The sequence below is a fragment of the Lissotriton vulgaris genome, chromosome 5, assembly GCF_964263255.1.
Source record: "Lissotriton vulgaris chromosome 5, aLisVul1.2, whole genome shotgun sequence".
Classification (NCBI taxonomy): domain Eukaryota; kingdom Metazoa; phylum Chordata; class Amphibia; order Caudata; family Salamandridae; genus Lissotriton; species Lissotriton vulgaris.
Window position 1 is genome coordinate 1,774,140,845 of NC_141693.1, and position 19,695 is coordinate 1,774,160,539.

Sequence of the window (19,695 nt, forward strand, 5' to 3'; positions counted from 1 at the left end):
CTACGTGTTTCAGTTATTTCTCTCGGCCTGGCGATAGCTCAATGTGAGGGTGGGGAAAGAGATGGAATCGAAATCAACTCAAACTAAAGAAAAAAAAAAATAGTGATACCTATGCCTCTCGTACCACTTCTGTCCTGCACCAGCCACATACATAGACGCACTTTACAGACTGGCACAATCGGTGCTGCCATCTGTTAGCCGTATGGCCATGCCAGCGAATTGTCTTTGTGCCATGCCCACTCTTACACTGAGCTCACTCTCGACACCAGTACCCACTCTCGGCTCCTGTGCCCACCACTCTCAGCACCCGTGCCCACTTAAGCGAGAGGGGAGATCCTTCTACCAGGTGGAGGATCAGGGAAGCGGGTCTGGTCAGTTTCCAGGTGCTTTTGACGCACCATGCATACATTTTGATCAATCAGAGAGAACGCCTCTAAAGTTCAGGGACATGGGGGTGCCCATAGTGTGTCATTATGTTCTAAATGTATGTGTGCAGATATCATTAAGCCATATACAAGTTTTACCACTAGTATATGTAGTAGAGCTTTGTACTTACTACCATTCCTATGGGATTTTAGAGTGTATCTGTTGGTATCTCTTCCTTGAGTGACTTTACAACTTGTACATTTGCAAATTTCACCTCCTTTCACTCGTCTTGTATATTTACATTTTTTTTCTGTTTGCATCTCTTATGTAACTCATGTAATCCAAAGTCCTTATGTAACGCAACTGGTTCTTTTGTAAAGCGCTCTGACGCCTTCAGGTAATGTTTGCTCTATATAAAATCGCAATAAATAAAATAAAAAAAGCACGAGCCATCAATGCATTTCCGGTATAGTGGACAAACCTTATTAATCAATGTCACCGCATTGCTGATCGCATGAAAGACATCTGTTGCCTCGTTCGGGGAGGTAAACCTGGGTAGAGAGTTCTGGTGCCTTTAAAGGCATGGGTCGCAGCTCAACAAAACACTGCATTTTAGAAATATGGGGGTGTGATCCCTTCATGCCTGGTCTTCAAGAGAGGGGAGAGAATAGCAGAGAATGGAGCATGAACTGCACGTTACACGTTCCAGTGCTGGCGGGGCTGATTATGCTTTCATCCTTCTGAAGTCGCTGCAGTGAGCTCCAGTGTGTGGATAATATCGACACCCTTTATTTCAGATGCAAAGTCATTTATTTTGAGCTGTGTGCCACATTAATAACCAGTATATCAATGTATTAATTAATATACAGGCAATAACATTTGCCCTTCTATGATATTATTCAAAATTCGAACTATAAAATACTGAAAAAAGTGAGCAGATGTTCAGACCGCAGAAGGATGTTGGGGGCGCCTTTAATCAAGCAGCCGTTCGAACAAGCAGAGAAGATCCTATGACCGCGCTCAACCCAGACAGGATTCGTCGCTTTCAGTATCCGGGTGGGAAAGGCTCAGAAATAGTCGAAGCTAGAAGAAAGGACATGGGTAAATCAAGTTTGCCCGCTCATGTCCTTGATATTATTTGCACAGTTAAGCTCATGATTTATAATTCAATTAGTTCACGCTGTACTTTAAAATGCATTTTAATCTAAATGAACGAGAATTTATAATGCATTTGATGTTAGTAACTCAGTATATTTGTATATTTATCACTGTACTTCCACAATGTTATTATTGTCCCGATGTATTGATGGTGCTGTGTAACTTTTTTTAATTAACTTTGCACATTAGAAATGGAGTTGACCTTGAGGATATGAGCACGCGCTGTGCTGCCCGAGTAGCACGGACTGGAGCACAGGGCTGGAACCGTCACAGCCTCACATCAGAGCAGTGATTGGCGCACTAAGAAGGAAAGGGTGGGCATTTCCTGTTAGTCAAAGCCCTGCCAAAGAAGTGCAGGCTGCCTCGAGCCTTACCCATAGGTGCTTCAAAAGAATAGGAAGTGTCAGAGATCGAGCTCGACCCCTTTTATAATTAACTGTAAAAATGTACATAAACTTCAAAACAGCACGGTACAGCCCCATACTGTCTGCAAACCACTGTTACCCAAGTAACCGATGACCCCCTGGCCTCTGAACTTCAATTACGAAGTGTGTGTGTGTGGCTCTGGGTGTGTGTGTGTGTGTGTGTGTGTGTGTGTGTGTGTGTGTGTGTGTGTGTGTGTGTGTGTGTGTGGCTCTGAATGTGTGGGTGTGTGTGGCTCTGAATGTGTGGGTGTGTGTGGCTCTGAATGTGTGGGTGTGTGGCTCTGGGTGGTTGTGTTTGTTTGGCTCTGGGTGTGTGGCTCTAAATGTGTGTGTGGCTCTGGGTGGTTGTGTTTGTTTGGCTCTGGGTGTGTGGCTCTAAATGTGTGTGTGGCTCTGGGTGTGTGTATGACTCTGGGTGTGTGGGTGTGCGTGTAGCTCTGGGTGTGTGTGTGGCTCTGGATGTGTGTGTGGCTCTGGATGTGTGTGTGGCTCTGGATGTGTGTGTGGCTCTGGATGTGTGTGTGGCTCTGGATGTGTGTGTGGCTCTGGATGTGTGTGTGGCTCTGGATGTGTGTGTGGCTCTGGATGTGTGTGTGGCTCTGGATGTGTGTGTGGCTCTGGATGTGTGTGTGGCTCTGGATGTGTGTGTGGCTCTGGATGTGTGTGTGTGGCTCTGGATGTGTGTGTGTGGCTCTGGATGTGTGTGTGGCTCTGGATGTGTGTGTGGCTCTGGATGTGTGTGGCTCTGGATGTGTGTGTGGCTCTGGATGTGTGTGTGGCTCTGGATGTGTGTGTTAGTGTGGCTCTGGGTGTGTGTGTTAGTGTGGCTCTGGGTGTGTGTGTGTGTGGCTCTGGGTGTGTGTGTGGTAGTAATTGCTGTCTGCTGAGCTCGTCCGTAGGGTACAATAGGTCTCACATTTGCAAGAGATTAAGCTAATGGCAATGTAAATGACAATGCCATTTATTTATCTGTTTTCAAAACCAACACATAAATACAACATTTGTCATTTACAATGCCAATAGCTCTAACTTTTTCCAAAGGCGAAACCATTGCATTGTAAATGCTTGTTTAATTTGGGCTACTGGGATCATAAAGAAAAAAAGTTTAGGATGTAACTTTACAACACTAATATTCATACCTACAACACCCCCAAAAACGTTAGCAAAACTTAAAGTATTATTACCCAGTTCCAATCTAAATGCATATAATACAGAATCCTAAAAGTGCATTATTCCCAGGTGTGCAGCACAATGGTTTCAACATTAGACCAAGCACACACAAATTGAGGTTGTATTCATTTCCAGACTAAAACGTCATAATAGAATTTAATAAAATATTAATTTGGCACTTCTCACTTGGAAGGAATCTGAAATCAGACCCAAGTCTTCATAAACTACTAAGTTAGGAATGATCAGCACTTTCCAGGCATTCTGTTGAGGTGTCTGTGCCTAATGCACAAGTTACTACTTGTGTAACGATATATCTGTAAGAGACATTAGTGATTGATCGATTCCTTACCTTAGAATAACCCCAGGCGTCAGACTGGATCCGGAAATTTTTTCGTCAGCAGTTAGAGTCGGTAGGTGGAGTTGTGCGGCTCCGCATCAGTCGCTGGCACCTTAAACGCCGAGATCACGTCACAGACTACTTAGGCGCCACTCAGGCTTGCGGACGTCAGTTCTGTACACGACTTTGTGCCAGGAACGCAGTGCCATGAAACTAGTGCCCTGAACGGGATGGCATTAACCCTAGAAATCAGTTCGCAGAACGGGGAGGATGGGTGGGGCGATAAGGAATCCATCACTAATGTCTCTTATAGCTTTATCATAACACAAGTATTAACTTGTGCATCTGAAAGAGACACGTTAGTGATAGATTCCTTACCGTGGAATAGATACCCCAGTAATACCAGCCCCGGTTGTGCGTCTGCGAACAAGCTTACACCAGAAGGTCACGGAGAACAGAACAGCCAAAGAAGCAGTCTCACCTGACTGGACTGTCAAGGCAGTAATGCTTGGTAAACCTGTGCAGCGAAGCCCATGTAGCTACCTGACAAATGTCCTGCAAGGGAATGCCGCGTCCCAAGGCAGTAGTGGCTGCTGTTGCCCTGGTAGAATGGGTACGAAGCCCCACAGGAGGCTCTTTCTTGGCCAATGAGTAACATGCCTTAATGCACAGATCAACCCACTGAGAGATGGTTAGTTTGTGCAGGGCCCCTCCTTTTTTGACGCCCGCGTAGCCAACAAAAAATTGGTCATCCACCCAGAATTGTTGTGTGCGCTTCAATGGAACGAGAGGGCACGTTTTGGGGCCAGACGGTGGAGCCGATCTTCCTCTTTTGAAGGATGCGGAAAGAAGTGGGCAAAGTGATGGTCTGCCCGATGTGGAAGGGCGTGACAGCCTTTGGAAAGAAAGAAGGCCAGGTCTTAAATCCACCTTGCCCGGATGAACAGAAAGGAAAGCAGGTTTAGAAGAAAGAGCCTGGAGCTCACTCACTCTTCTGGCAGAGGTGATAGCTACCAGGAAAGCAGTCTTGAGAGGGAGAAGATGCAAAAGGACACTTATGAAGGGGCTCGGAGGGAGCGCACATCAGATATGTCAAGACAAGGTTTAAGTCACATTGAGGCATAATGAACGGCACAGGAGGAAAAGTGTGCGTAATGCCTTTCAGGAAATGGTTAACTACCGGAGACATAAAAAGAGAATGCTGATCTGGAAGCCGTAGAAAGGCAGAGATGGCCGAAAGATAACCTTTGATAGTGCCCAGAGCAGAGCCCTGCTGGGCCAAACAAAGAAGGAACAGAAGGACTTCGGAAAGAGGGGCGTTCCTTAACTAAGCGCACCGTCTTAGTTAAAGAACGCCTGGCTGCCAGAATGACATCCCAGACTTCATGAGGAAGATCGAAAGCTGTTAACTGTTGCCATTCAATCTCCAAGCATGGAGGACAGTCCCCTGCTGCTGCGACAGAAGATCCTCCCGAAGAGTAGGTCGGATCGGTGAATCGATCGCCATGTTCAGTAGCTCCGGATACAAGTATCTTCGTGCCCAATCCGGAGCCACAAGAATGACTTGGGCCAGGTCGCGTTGAATGATCTTCAGCACTCTGGGCAGAAGTGGTATAGGCGGAAAGGGGAACAGACCGCAGCGCCACTCGCGACGAAAAGAGTCGCAGAGAGAGTGCCGCCTTGGAAACTCCAATGCGCAGAACTGATGACATTGTGCCTTCTCTTCGGGAACGAATAGATCTAACCAAGCCTCTTTCCCACTGCTGAAAGACACTGCGCCATGTCAGAGTTCAGACGCCATTCGTGATCCATCAAGCACCGGCGGCTGAGTTTTTCGGTTGTGGCGTTCAGAGAACCTGCCAAGTGTTGAACCACCAAGGTAATGCCTTGATGTTCCAGCCATGTCCAGAGACGCAGAGCCTCCTGCCATAGGGTCCAGGACCCCACCATGCCCTGTTTGTTGCAATACCACATGCCGGTGGTGTTGTCCGAACACCTGCACCACACTTCCCCGGACAGAGGGAAGGAATGCCTTCAGTGGAAGTCTGATCACCCGAAGCTCCAAAGGGTTGTTATGGAGCAGAGACTCCGCCGGAGACCAGAGGCCTCTGATCTCCGCCTCCCCCAAGTGGCCTCCCAATCACTACTGTGTGCTCCGGTTGGGGAATGGAGAGGGATCTGCCATTGACCCAATCGCAATTCGTGAGCCACCACTGCAATTGTTGTGCAGCGCCCTCAGAGACATGGAAATGATCTGACAGGTTGCCCTGATGCTGCGCCTACTGGAACTTCAGGTCCCACTGCAGAGCCTGCATATGCCATCGGCCATGTTGCACTAGCAGAATGCAGGAGGCCATCAGGCCCTGAAGCCGGAGGGTCATCCTGACTGAAACCCGGGATAGAGGCTGAAAAATCAGATCAGAATTATAGCCGGAATATCCCAGACTCACTGCTCTGGAGGATAAACCCCAAACCGCATTGAATCAAGAACCTCTCCAATGAAGGGGAGCTTCTGAGGGGACTCAGGTGCGACTTCTGCACGTTGGAGAACCCCAGCGAAAGCAGGAGGTCGGCCGTAGTTTGAAGGTGGGTGTCAACTGCCTTGGGCGAGCCCACCTTCAACAACCAGTCGTCGAGGTAGGGGAAGACTGACACCCCTGACCACCGCCATCGTGAACACTCGAGGGGCACTGGTAAGGCCAAAGGGGAGCACGACAAACTGAAAATGCTCTTTTAACGCTGGTGGGCTGGCAGGAAGGGGATGTGAAAATATGCTTTCAGCAAGTCCAACGCTACCATCCAGTCTTTAGGGTCGAGGGCAGCTAAGACCCAAGCCAGATTCAACATCTTGAACTTCTCCTTCCGGAAGAAGCAGTTGACGTTCGAGGTCCAAGATGGGGCGCAAGCCCCCTTTGTACTAGGAACGCGCTCGATGGCTCCCTTGGCCAAGAGGGCCAGGACTTCCTGTTGGAGAAGCACAAAGTGATCCCCCGACATGCAGTGGAATGGAGGTGGCATGGCTGTGGGGGTAGACACAAAGGGGAGGGAGTAAACCCTCCAGATGAGTTGCAGCACCCACTTGCTGGAAGTGGGGGATTTGATGTCAAATCCTGCCACCCACAGGCGTAGGGTGCACCCCAACGCTCTGACTAGGAAGGCTTTGGAGGTGAGGGTTGTGGGAGCAGAGGTGGACTGACCCAAACGCTGGCCCCCTGTGCTGCCACGGCAGCCTCCACGCCCACACTGAGTTTGGTTCTGCGCAGGCTTCGGACTGAACGAGTGGGCAGGGGCGCCACTTCCGTTGGCCACGAACGGAACAAAAGGTAATGTGGCCGGGTGTGTGGTGGAGAGACCGAAGGACTTGGCCATAGCCCGAGAGTCCTTGAAACGCTCCAGCGCATGGTCTGCCTGATCGCCAAACAGGAGAATACCATCAAAAGGCATGTCCATGAGGAAACTCTGGACATCCCCCGAAAACCCAGTGGAACATAGCCAGGCATGATGACGCAGTGCCACTGTTGTGGACATCGCTCTCCCTAAAGAATCCGCTGTGTCCAGGCCACACCGAATGGCAAACATACTGCATCCTTTCCCTCCGCCACAGCCTGGGGAAAGTACAGCCCGAACCTCTTCCGGACACTGGGGTAGTGTCTGTGCCACTGTGTCCAACACAGCGAGAGAGTAGCGGCCCAAAAGGAATGCGGTGTTGACTGACTGTAGCTCCAAGCTGGCAAAGGAAAATAACCTCTTGCTCCAGCTTTTTCGATTCCTTATCCGGCGGGGCAGTAGGGAATGCACTTTGGGAGTGGAGGCCTTAATGACCAGGCTTCCCGGAGTAGGATATTGGTCAGAAAGGCAGGGTCAACCGGTGCCGGGGTATGACGCCTGGCCACGCTCTGATCCACAGGAACCCATGTGGCTGGCCTAGACCAGGTGCCGATCAAAACATCCGTCAAGGCCTCATTAAACGGGAGCAGTGGTTCCATAGAAGAAATGAGTTACTTACCTGTAACTGCAGTTATCCAGTATTGGTGTCTTTCATAGATTCACATGCCTGAATCATTCCCAGTCGTCAAGACGGAACTCAGGTATATAGAAAAGCAATGTCCTATAGACCTACATAGAGAGAAGTAGGCCTAAGGATCCCACCTTAGTAGCCTATGTCCTTTTGTAAAAAGGACCAAAATCAGATAACACCTCCCTCTACAACATTCCAGTCAGGAGCCTGAGTCTCAGATTTTCGTACGCACCAAGCTAGGTAGGCGTAGCACTGCTATAGAGATAGGAGAGTCCTTCCAGGGGAGACTGGAGGGTTGCATGTGAATCTATGAAAGACACCAATACTGGATAACTGCAGTTACTGGTAAGTAACCCATTTCTTATCCAGTATTAGGGGTGTCTTTCATAGATTCACATGCCTGGATCAGAGTAGCAAGCAATACATTGTGCACATTTCTGGTGTAATAACATATACAAGTCATCCAATAATACATATCATGCAACTATGGATAATCGATACCCATTAACCAGAAACATTATAATAGAATATGCATACCAGCAAAGGATGGAGGGATAGAGGAAGGATTACCTTACTGAAACAGATGGCGTAACACTGCTTGTCCCACAGCCGTATCCTTCATCAGCTCTGTATCCAGGCAGTAGTGCCTGGTGAAGGTATGCGGCGACTTCCAAGTTGCCGCTCTGCAGATATCCAGAACTGGCACCCCTGCAAAAAGTGCTGCAGAAGTGGACACGGCTCTTGTAGAATGAGCTCTGACTTTTGCTGGCAATGGCCGTCCAGCTCTGTCATGACAAAGGACAATTGCCGAAGATATCCATCTTGAAATACTTTGTTTTGAAAGTGGCATACCCTTCCGTGGTCTACTGAAGGTTATGAATAGCTGAGTGGATTTCCTGAAATTGTTAGTTTTGTCAATATAAAACTTCAGACACCTCCTAAGGTCCAATGAGTGCAGAGATCTTTCGGCTGCAGTGCTGGGATAAGGGGAAACAGACCCGAGGATCACTGGCTCATTTAAGTGGAAGTCCGACGGGACTTTAGGAATGAACCGAGGATTAGTTCGGAGAACCACTCGGTCACCCTTAAACTGCATGAAAGGGTCTTGTATGGAAAGAGCCTGCAGTTCACTGACCCTCCTTGCTGATGTAAGTGCAAGTAGAAGGGCTGTCATCCATGAAAGATATGATATCCGCCCTAAGGTTGGGTTCAAAAGGGTTCATCAATTGGTTAAGAACCACATTGAGATGCCATGTTGGAGAAATTATTCGTGGCCGAGGGAAGGATCTGTAAAGTCCCTTGAGGAACTGTTTTATCAGTCTGTTGGACGAGAGGGATGGTCCTTTCAATGTTCTTTTAAATCTTGAAATTGCAGCCAGATGTACTCTAATGGATGCATGGGCCAAGCCCGACTGTGCCAGATGTAGCAGATAGGATAATATTTGTTCCGGAGCAGTGCGGAAGGGACGTAGACAGTTGTCCGCACATCATACACAAAAACGTTTCCACTTAAGGGAATAGGTCTTGTTAGTACTGTCCGCTCTTGCCTTGGCTAGGACGTCTTTACACTCCTGCGGAATGCTCAGTTTACTGAACTCTCGGTACTCAGGAGCCAAGCCAATAACCTGAGAGATTTCAGATCCGGATGTTGAACCTATTTGTTGCTCATCGTGAGCAGAGATGGATGTTGAAGCAGGCGGATTGGCGGTTGCAGTGAGAGGCGATGAAGGTCCGTGAACCAGTGCTGTCTCAGCCAGAATGGGGCAATCAAAATCAGAGTGCAAGGCTCTGCCTTCATTTTCCTGAGGACCCTGGGGATCATTGGAAATGCGTACGCAAATACGTTGCGCCACGCAATTGAAAATGCATTTCCGAGGGACCTTGACTGGGGATGCCAACTTGCGTAGTTTTGGCATTCGTCGTTCTCCCTGGTCACAAACAGGTTGATCTACGGTGTTCCCCACACCGAAAAGATGTAAGCTACCATTTCTATGTCGAGTTCCCATTTGTGGGATAGAGACCTCTGCCTGCTCAGTGCATCTGCTATGACATGGTCCTTGCCTGGACGTACTCCGCTTTTAATGAGATGTTGTGGAGGACAAGCCAATTCCAGATCTTCTGGGATTCGCGAGATAGTGTGAGCGAACGCGTCACTCCCTGTTTGTTCAAGTAGTGCATCGTCGTGGTGTTGTCGGTCCTGACGAGCACTGGGGAGTTCTTGATCAGTGGTATGAAAGCCTGCAGGACTAGGAATGATAGTAAATACGTTTTGCCGGCAGAGTAGCTCACACACGGACCTACGACTCAGAGGCACGCACCACAAAGCAGATGGAGACCACACCTCCAGGAATAATAGTGAGAGGCTGCTAGCAAGTCAGAGAAATGAGAGCAAGTAATAGCCAGGGTGCCAAATTCAGTCTCAGATCTCATGCATTTGACACCAACAGTAACCAGAGATACTACAAAATAACAAGAGTGCAGAAAACTTTAGAAGGAAGGCCTACCCTCCCAACAATACTGAAACTGTGCCATAGCAAGTTTCTACATACATAAACCTGATCAACATATAGCACTCCCTGCGTAAACCAGAGAAGTGTTCATGCTGAGAGTAACAGAGTAGTAAGGAAGTTGTCGGTCGCGGATGGGCTTAGATTACAGGCGCCTGCAAACAAGCAGTGGACACATGCAAAATAATTTGAGTGTTCTCAGAGAAAGATATAGATCTATTTCAGGTTTGAAAGTGCTGGTTTTGTGACAGTAGGCACAGACAAAAATAGAAAGTTGGAAACGGAACCCACCGTTACTGTTTAAACCATGTCTCACAGTAGCCAAACCAAGTGTAAATATGTTCTAATCAAAAGACGGAATTAAACATTGAGAAATGGACTGTAGCATGTTATAACAAGCATTTGCAATGCAATATGTCTCGCATTAGGAAAGTTTGAGCTATTGGTCTTGTAAATGACAAATCTTTTATTTATGTGTTGGTTTTGAAAGTAGTGAAATTAATAGCTTTGTCATTTACAATGCCAATACGCATATGTGACACCTATAGCATTTGTAATGCAACATGTTTTGTATTTACGTGACTTAGAAGTAATATTACAAATAACAATGGCTTTTATTATTTTTAAATATTGAATACTTAAATTAAATGTATTGTAACTTATAATGGAAATAGCTTAAACTTTAGTAAATAACTTTTGTGAAGATCATGTCCAGTGTATTTTGTTGTTGCCAAAATCCAAGAGAGTGAGGGCGACAGACAGAGAGAGAGAGAGAGAGAGAGAGAGTGAGGGCGACAGACAGAGAGAGAGAGAGAGAGTGAGGGCGACAGACAGAGAGAGAGAGAGAGAGTGAGGGCGACAGACAGAGAGAGAGAGAGAGAGAGAGTGAGGGCGACAGACAGAGAGAGAGAGAGAGAGAGAGTGAGGGCGACAGACAGAGAGAGAGAGAGAGAGAGTGAGGGCGACAGACAGAGAGAGAGAGAGAGAGAGTGAGGGCGACAGACAGAGAGAGAGAGAGAGAGAGTGAGGGCGACAGACAGAGAGAGAGAGAGAGAGTGAGGGCGACAGACAGAGAGAGAGAGAGAGAGAGTGAGGGCGACAGACAGAGAGAGAGAGAGAGAGAGTGAGGGCGACAGACAGAGAGAGAGAGAGAGAGAGTGAGGGCGACAGACAGAGAGAGAGAGAGAGAGAGTGAGGGCGACAGACAGAGAGAGAGAGAGAGAGTGAGGGCGACAGACAGAGAGAGAGAGAGAGAGAGTGAGGGCGACAGACAGAGAGAGAGAGAGAGAGTGAGGGCGACAGAGAGAGAGAGAGAGAGAGAGAGAGTGAGGGCGACAGAGAGAGAGAGAGAGTGAGGGCGACAGAGAGAGAGAGTGAGGGCGACAGAGAGAGAGAGTGAGGGCGACAGAGAGAGAGAGTGAGGGCGACAGAGAGAGAGTGAGGGCGACAGAGAGAGAGAGTGAGGGCGACAGAGAGAGAGAGAGTGAGGGCGACAGAGAGAGAGAGAGTGAGGGCGACAGAGAGAGAGAGAGTGAGGGCGACAGAGAGAGAGAGAGTGAGGGCGACAGAGAGAGAGAGAGTGAGGGCGACAGAGAGAGAGAGAGTGAGGGCGACAGAGAGAGAGAGAGTGAGGGCGACAGAGAGAGAGAGAGTGAGGGCGACAGAGAGAGAGAGAGTGAGGGCGACAGAGAGAGAGAGAGTGAGGGCGACAGAGAGAGAGAGAGAGTGAGGGCGACAGAGAGAGAGAGAGAGTGAGGGCGACAGAGAGAGAGAGAGTGAGGGCGACAGAGAGAGAGAGAGTGAGGGCGACAGAGAGAGAGAGAGTGAGGGCGACAGAGAGAGAGAGAGTGAGGGCGACAGAGAGAGAGAGAGTGAGGGCGACAGAGAGAGAGAGAGTGAGGGCGACAGAGAGAGAGAGAGTGAGGGCGACAGAGAGAGAGAGAGTGAGGGCGACAGAGAGAGAGAGAGTGAGGGCGACAGAGAGAGAGAGAGTGAGGGCGACAGAGAGAGAGAGAGTGAGGGCGACAGAGAGAGAGAGAGTGAGGGCGACAGAGAGAGAGAGAGTGAGGGCGACAGAGAGAGAGAGAGTGAGGGCGACAGAGAGAGAGAGAGTGAGGGCGACAGAGAGAGAGAGAGTGAGGGCGACAGAGAGAGAGAGAGTGAGGGCGACAGAGAGAGAGAGAGTGAGGGCGACAGAGAGAGAGAGAGTGAGGGCGACAGAGAGAGAGAGAGTGAGGGCGACAGAGAGAGAGTGAGGGAGGGCGACAGAGAGAGAGTGAGGGAGGGCGACAGAGAGAGAGTGAGGGAGGGCGAGAGAGAGAGTGAGGGAGGGCGACAGAGAGAGAGTGAGGGAGGGCGACAGAGAGAGAGTGAGGGAGGGCGACAGAGAGAGTGAGGGAGGGCGACAGAGAGAGAGAGGGAGGGCGACAGAGAGAGTGAGGGAGGGCGACAGAGAGAGTGAGGGAGGGCGACAGAGAGAGAGAGGGAGGGCGACAGAGAGAGAGAGTGAGGGCGACAGAGAGAGAGAGTGAGGGCGACAGAGAGAGAGAGAGAGTGAGGGCGACAGAGAGAGAGAGTGAGGGCGACAGAGAGAGAGAGTGAGGGCGACAGAGAGAGAGAGAGTGAGGGCGACAGAGAGAGAGAGAGTGAGGGCGACAGAGAGAGAGAGAGTGAGGGCGACAGAGAGAGAGAGAGTGAGGGCGACAGAGAGAGAGAGTGAGGGCGACAGAGAGAGAGAGTGAGGGCGACAGAGAGAGAGAGAGAGTGAGGGCGACAGAGAGAGAGAGAGAGTGAGGGCGACAGAGAGAGAGAGAGAGTGAGGGCGACAGAGAGAGAGAGAGAGTGAGGGCGACAGAGAGAGAGAGAGTGAGGGCGACAGAGAGAGAGTGAGGGCGGCAGAGAGAGAGTGAGGGCGGCAGAGAGAGAGAGTGAGGGCGGCAGAGAGAGAGAGTGAGGGCGGCAGAGAGAGAGTGAGGGCGACAGAGAGAGAGAGTGAGGGCGACAGAGAGAGAGAGTGAGGGCGACAGAGAGAGAGAGTGAGGGCGACAGAGAGAGAGAGTGAGGGCGACAGAGAGAGAGAGTGAGGGCGACAGAGAGAGAGAGTGAGGGCGACAGAGAGAGAGAGTGAGGGCGACAGAGAGAGAGAGTGAGGGCGACAGAGAGAGAGTGAGGGCGACAGAGAGAGAGAGTGAGGGCGACAGAGAGAGAGAGTGAGGGCGACAGAGAGAGAGAGTGAGGGCGGCAGAGAGAGAGAGTGAGGGCGGCAGAGAGAGAGAGTGAGGGCGGCAGAGAGAGAGAGTGAGGGCGACAGAGAGAGAGAGAGGGCGACAGAGAGAGAGAGAGAGAGGGCGACAGAGAGAGAGGGCGACAGAGAGAGAGAGTGAGGGCGACAGAGAGTGAGGGCGACAGAGAGAGTGAGGGCGACAGAGAGAGAGTGAGGGAGACAGAGAGAGAGTGAGGGCGACAGAGAGAGAGTGAGGGTGATAGTTGTCTGGGTGTGCGCGCGGTTGTGTGTGTTCGTGTGGTTGTATGTGTGTGAGCGGTTAGAGAAGGATGCATGTGGAAGAGAGCAGCAGATCTGCACAGGAGAAGAACAGGGAGTTACAGAAAGAGGCGGGTGAAAGAACAGCAGATTAGCAAAGGAGAAGAGAACTGCGAGTTAAAGAAGGAGGCAGGTGGAAGAGAGCAGCAGATCAGCACTGAGTGGTATTTGGAGTGTATGTTGCATTGAGTGCAGTGTAATTACGTTGCAAATAATGATGTGGCACTGCGGCAGAATGAGGCAGAGTGGGTAATGCGGTTACACAGCTGAGCCCATGTACAGAGCCTGGGGCACAATAAGGTGGAATGAGGCACCGTATTACAAATAATACTTAAAGTTTTGTAGAGAGAGTGCGCGAGAGGTGTGTAGAGAGAAAGAAATGCGTATAGACAGATGCATGTAGAGAGTTGTGTAGAGAGAGCTTGTGCTCTCCTGGCTCCTCGGGTAGGCTTAGTGTTAACACGTAATTGACAAACCCATCGTCAAGCAGGAGGTCTGTCTATGTTATTGCCCACTGGCACCCGTTGTCTGTTTCAAGCAGAAAAGCTGGAGAAGGCACGTGCTGCTAAGGAAGAAGGGAAGGGGTACCCTCATAAGAATGGCTGCCTTGTACCCAGTGGCGCCAGTTGTCTGTTCCAAAGTAACACTTGCTAATTAATAATTGTAGCAAAGCAAATGTAAAAACCGACACAGATGTGCACCCACAGAGTGTAGAACCGGTATTTCTGTAACAAAATGCACAACCACGCAGTTGTTTTTCCCCTTTAGTAAATACTTAATGTAATAAAAGTGCTTGTTTTTGAAAATTACCTTGCACCTCGCAAACAGAATTCCTTAATGCACACGCTCTATATATTGTGAAACAAGCATACTAAGCCCTGTAGAGTTTTCAAACCACATGTAATATAATTGGGCAAGTATGAAAATGAACTGTGCTTCCCTTGTGTACTTGTACACAAATGTAAAGTAGTGTGAAATAATTCCAGGCCGTATCATGAAAAGCGATCTTTACAGGTTATAGGTTAAATCCCTTCAATCTTGTACGTTTGTTTCGGTACGTTTGTTTTGGTTCCAAGTAAACGGTTGGTGGTTTGCACGTAAGAAGGGATAGAGGTTATATTTGTCACAGAATACGTAGCAAAATAATTAATTATTAATTTCGTGTAAACCTTTAAAGCTTGTAGAGTTTACCCTGCATTGGGTTCTTCATAATGCGCCGTTAGTTATTGTCACAAATCTCGGTTTTAGTAAAAAAAATAAACTTTCATCCACCCCAGAGACTTCAATTGCAATTAAATAAAACTTCTAAATTCACTGATGCAGAGACATACAAACGTGCAAGCACAGATGAAAAAAACCCATGCGAACACAGACCAGGCACACCTTTGGAAACCCATCCACTTGCAGCCGTATACACTGATGTGTGCAACTACACAAGCATGCATACACACCCTCATGCACACATGCATGCAGCAACCAGCACATACAAACCTACACACGCACAAATATATACACAAGAAAGCATGCACAAACATATAGGGCATTAGCAATTTACACATATAAACAAGCACTCACATGCAGGCACTCCTACATACCAACACATGTGCACACAAACACATGCATGGAGGCATGCTCCCGCACATATACACGCACATGCTCTTGTCTGTGAAGCGACTTTAATGAAACATTTATTTTAATCCTTCAAAAAATGCAACATTTTAAAGTGCTAATGCAGTGGCAGCATGTGGGAATGCCCTCTGTGTGACAGTACGCATACTAAACGTGGTTAGTGGGCGTGTGAAGCGTACGCTGTGTGGGAGGCGGGTGCAACTAAAGGCACTGAGGCATGCTCACGGACATATATACGCTCTGGTCTAAAATGAGTCTTTAAATAACTGTTTATTTTAAGACTTAATAATTTTAAGACTTTAAAATATTTAAACTTAGTGCTAAAATGGTGGCAGCGAGTGTAAATGGCCTTTGTCTGGAAGGACGCAGGGGCAGTGGGCGGGTGGAAGCGGCCACTGTGTGTGAGGCGGGTGAGTGTAAAAACGAGAGCTGATAAAAGTGAAACTGCTGCGAGGAATTGGGAGAAAGGAGGTGGTGCAAACAAAAAAGAGCTCTCGGCATTGCAGGGGAGCGGTTGAGAGGAAAGACGAGAGCTGATAATAGTATTACTTGGCAGTGATTTGGTTTCTAAACTGTGTGTGTTAGAAATACAGCACACCATTTGCAGGACAGCTAGGAGTATGACAGCGGAGGGAAGGCAACAAGTTAAATTTAAACATCAGGCAATTTGACAAAACCAGAGTGTGTGGATAAAGGGATACAAGAAGGAATGGAGCATGACTCATGTCAAAATCAGTGAGGCAAGCACTACTTTACTTAAAGAACAGGCCTTATACACAATGTATGCTTCAGTTCGAGTCTGGGCAGTGACGTTCAACATCATGTGATTTTGCGCAAACCATTTAATCTACCGTGCCTAAAAAAAAATGAATATGTCCGTCAGTAATGCAACAGGTGCTCAATGTACAGCGAGCTGATGCCTTCAGGTTGAGTTCACGCTATATAAAACTGTCAGCAAAAAAAAAAAATTGCTCTGTAAGTACATACTTTAATTGCTCACGTCGTGTGATTCAGTTAAGTTAATGTTACGCAAACAGACATTGACTTCAGCACACTATTGCAACATTGCTTAATTACGTGCTTGGGCGCTGAGCAATTGAATCTCTGTAAGTCTTTTGAGAAGCAGAATTGTGGAACTTTCCAACTTCACTGCCCACCCTTTAAGTCATCTCCTCGCAATGTGAGCCATGGGGTTCCACAGGGCTCTAGTTTGAGCCCTACTCTATTCAACATATACATGGAGCCCCTGGCACACATTGCGGAGGAATTTGGGGTGGGCATTGTCAGTTACGCCGACGACACCCAGTTGGTGTTTAAAATAACGCCAGATAACAGAGACTCAGCTGCCAACTTTTCTAACTGTATGCTATCAATAGCGACATGGATGAACACCAACTGTCTCCGCTTAAACGGAGATAAAACGGAGGTACTGATAGTAGGGAAAAATGCCTCTGTTTGGTCACATGCTTGGTGGCCGAGCGAGCTAGGAGAACTACCGCTGCCTGTGGAGACAGTGAAAAACCTCGGAGTCATGCTGGACGCCGACCTCTCTGGCAAAGCCCAGGTGAACAAAGTTACAAACAAATGCTATGGCACCTTAAAGGTACTCCGTAAAGTACTTGATCTTCTGCCAACCGAAGCGAGAAAAACCATTGTCCATGCATTAATATCTCCTCATTTGGACTATGGCAATGTTCTCCTACTCGGTGTAAATCAAAAGGGGCTGCACCAGCTACAGTGCATTCAGAATTCAGCAGCACGACTGGTGCTTGGTCTCCCTCGAAGATCATCTACTAAACATGCGCTTGCCAAGCTTCACTGGCTCCCAATCAAAGAGAGAATTATATTCAAGACTCTTTGCTATGCACACCGCATTGCTCAAAACAAAGGCCCTGGCTATCTGAGAGATCTTATTACCATCCATAGGCCGATCAGAGACCTAAGATCGTCGGGCAGGATGCTATTTAAAATCCCTCGCATCACAAAAGCTAGGATGGGCGGAAAATCTTTCCGCTACCTAGCCAGCAAACTCTGGAATGCTCTGCCCATCCACCTGCGTATGGAGCCATCTGAAATGAGTTTCAGAGCTAAACTTAAAACTCACCTATTTCCCAGATACTAATCCTTAGCTCCCTGAGTTCTTGCTCTTTTTGACGGGTTTGCATTTGCAGTCAGCGCGGGGACACACAGTTTTGTGCAGCCAGGCGCTTAATAAATGCTTATTATTATTATTATTATTATTATTAGAATTGTTTTTTTTACTTGGCAGTGCTTTGGTTACTAAACTGTGTGTGTTAGAAATATAGCATGCCATTTGCAGGACAGCTAGGAGTATGACAGCGGAGGGAAGGCAACCAGTTCAATGTAAACATGGTCGGCATTGCTGGGGGAGGGGTGGGGGAGCTGGGGTGCTTTTCTTTGATGTCTAATGGCAGGGGCGGGAGAGGCTTGAGAGCGGATTCCTCTGAAGTCTGATACGAGCCAGATGGTGTTTGGTGAGAGTCTGGTGGGTTTGATGTGCATGAGCGTCTCACACGAGTGCATCACATGAACTGCACGTAATCCACTCTTGGTCAAGAGTTTGTTTCAACTACTATACACTTGCCTTTTAATCCCTGCGGGATATAATAGCCGAGACCTAAAAAGAAGCAGTTACCCCCAGCTTGAATGTGGGCAAAAACTCCAATAAAGGTCCCTAAGGCATCAAAAAAGACTAATGGAAACAGAATGGGCTAATTAGGGGACGCCTAACAAAAAACATAAGCAAGGAAGGAAAAAAGCACACACCTCTTCAGTAAATGGGCAATTATGACAGGTCAAAGGCATCAGAATACTCCCCGTGGCGAGGTCATGGGGAAAAAAACTGGATCATTTGTCTGATCCCAGAGAGAATATGCAGCCTTTTGAAGATATAGCAGATAAGATACTTTGCAGCAATGGATTTTTGCCAGACTTGGTTGCCTTGATGGATGGTACCACCCTAGAAAGGCACCATATCTACTCTAATAAAGCTGAAGAAATAATATCCGTTAATCTGGACAGAAAGTGGTGGAGCAATTCCCAACTGGGCGGAGTGGGAGCGGGATCTGTGACTTACAGTGGGGTCAGTGCTGGGGTCAGTGCTGCGCTCAAATACGTCAGGTGTCCCCAAATCATCTACACAAATTGTTGCATTTTAGGTTTCTGTGGCGGGCGCATGCGACTCCTAGTAGACTGCATCGTACGACCCCTCTCGCTCGGATTGGTGTCCAAGATGTCGCTCTCCGACTGCAGACTTTGCACATATGACATGGACTTGCACTAGAATAGAGGATTATTGGAGATCGATATTCCGGGAAGATGGTAGAGATTATGCCGGCTCCTTTATTGGCACTGTTGAAGTACACGCATGACCTTCCCTGATCCCAGTGTCGATTTGTTGCCATAGAGCTTTTGATTGCTATGCGTGAAGTGGCTCTTAAGTGGGCAGGTGGTATGCCCCACAAGCTCAATGCATGGCTTCACAGCATGACATCTTGGAATACCACAAGCGACATTTATGCGCAGTTGCAACCACTGGCCTCTAGACCTGTAGATATCTGGCAACCTTTTCAAACATACCTGGTTTCTTTCACCCTCCTTATGTACAAGTAGAAGACCACTGCAACCCCAAAATTCACAGACAGAAATTACATTAAGAAACATAGTTGGATTAAGAATAAACACATCTGGAATAAAGGAAAACTATTGCTATGGTCACCTCCAGAAAACCCAGCACAACCACGGTCCAAGTATAACAGGAAAAATCAACTATCGGGGGAACCTAACAATGCAGGGAGTGGACATTTTTCCAGAGTCAAACAATGTGGAGACAGATCAGGTTCTCAGACTGTTGAACCACGGCTCTACAAACAAGTTAACATTAATCAAAGACTCCAATCCAATATATAGTAATTGGTTGGGGGGGGGGTGCTGGGGGGAGCAAATACACATGAGGTTGAAGACAGCAGAGATGTGATCCAGCACCTCCAAAACAAAGCAGGCAAACTTACATAGAAATCAGAACAATGGCGCTCAACTCAAGGCAGTATAAAGCTTACCGTGTCAATTCCATCATGGCTATTTGTGAGGAGTATAGGGTCAGGAATGGGGAGATTCATTTCAGAGTGGATCAACGTCAAATCTTGAATGTTCAAGTCTGGTTCCTAAAAAGGGGAATTAAAATTATCTTAATGAAAAGAAACAAAATACTAGCAATCTGTTTTCAGATTAATAGAGTGCACTCAGCCTTTCAATTTCAAAAGGTTAATGAGTTAGGTCATTCAACCAGAACTTGAACCTTTGACTAATCAACCAACTTACCCAACTGCTTAGCACTAACATAAGGAAGATGCGGAAAAGTTGTTACCTAATCCTTAAATTGGATGTATTTTTCAATATTAGGTGAAGCATTGTGGTTATACATTGAAAATCACAACCAATGACTCACTTTGTTTGCTGGCGTTTACAGACAAACTAATCATTTTGTAGATCACTAAAAAGGTAGCACTGTTATTTTAGATATC

The 19,695-nt window shown here is 47.9% G+C and overlaps 1 protein-coding gene across 2 annotated transcripts in view; it reads right to left on the reverse strand.

Moving 5' to 3' along the window:
* PSME3 (proteasome activator subunit 3) overlaps positions 1-19,695 on the reverse strand; it is a 288,151-nt gene that overhangs the window by 192,384 nt on the left and 76,072 nt on the right. For both annotated transcript variants that reach the window (XM_086924080.1, XM_086924079.1), the window contains exon 4: positions 19,231-19,335. In XM_086924080.1, coding sequence (XP_086780206.1) covers positions 19,231-19,335 — 105 coding nt within the window. The remainder of the gene's footprint in view (positions 1-19,230; positions 19,336-19,695) is intronic.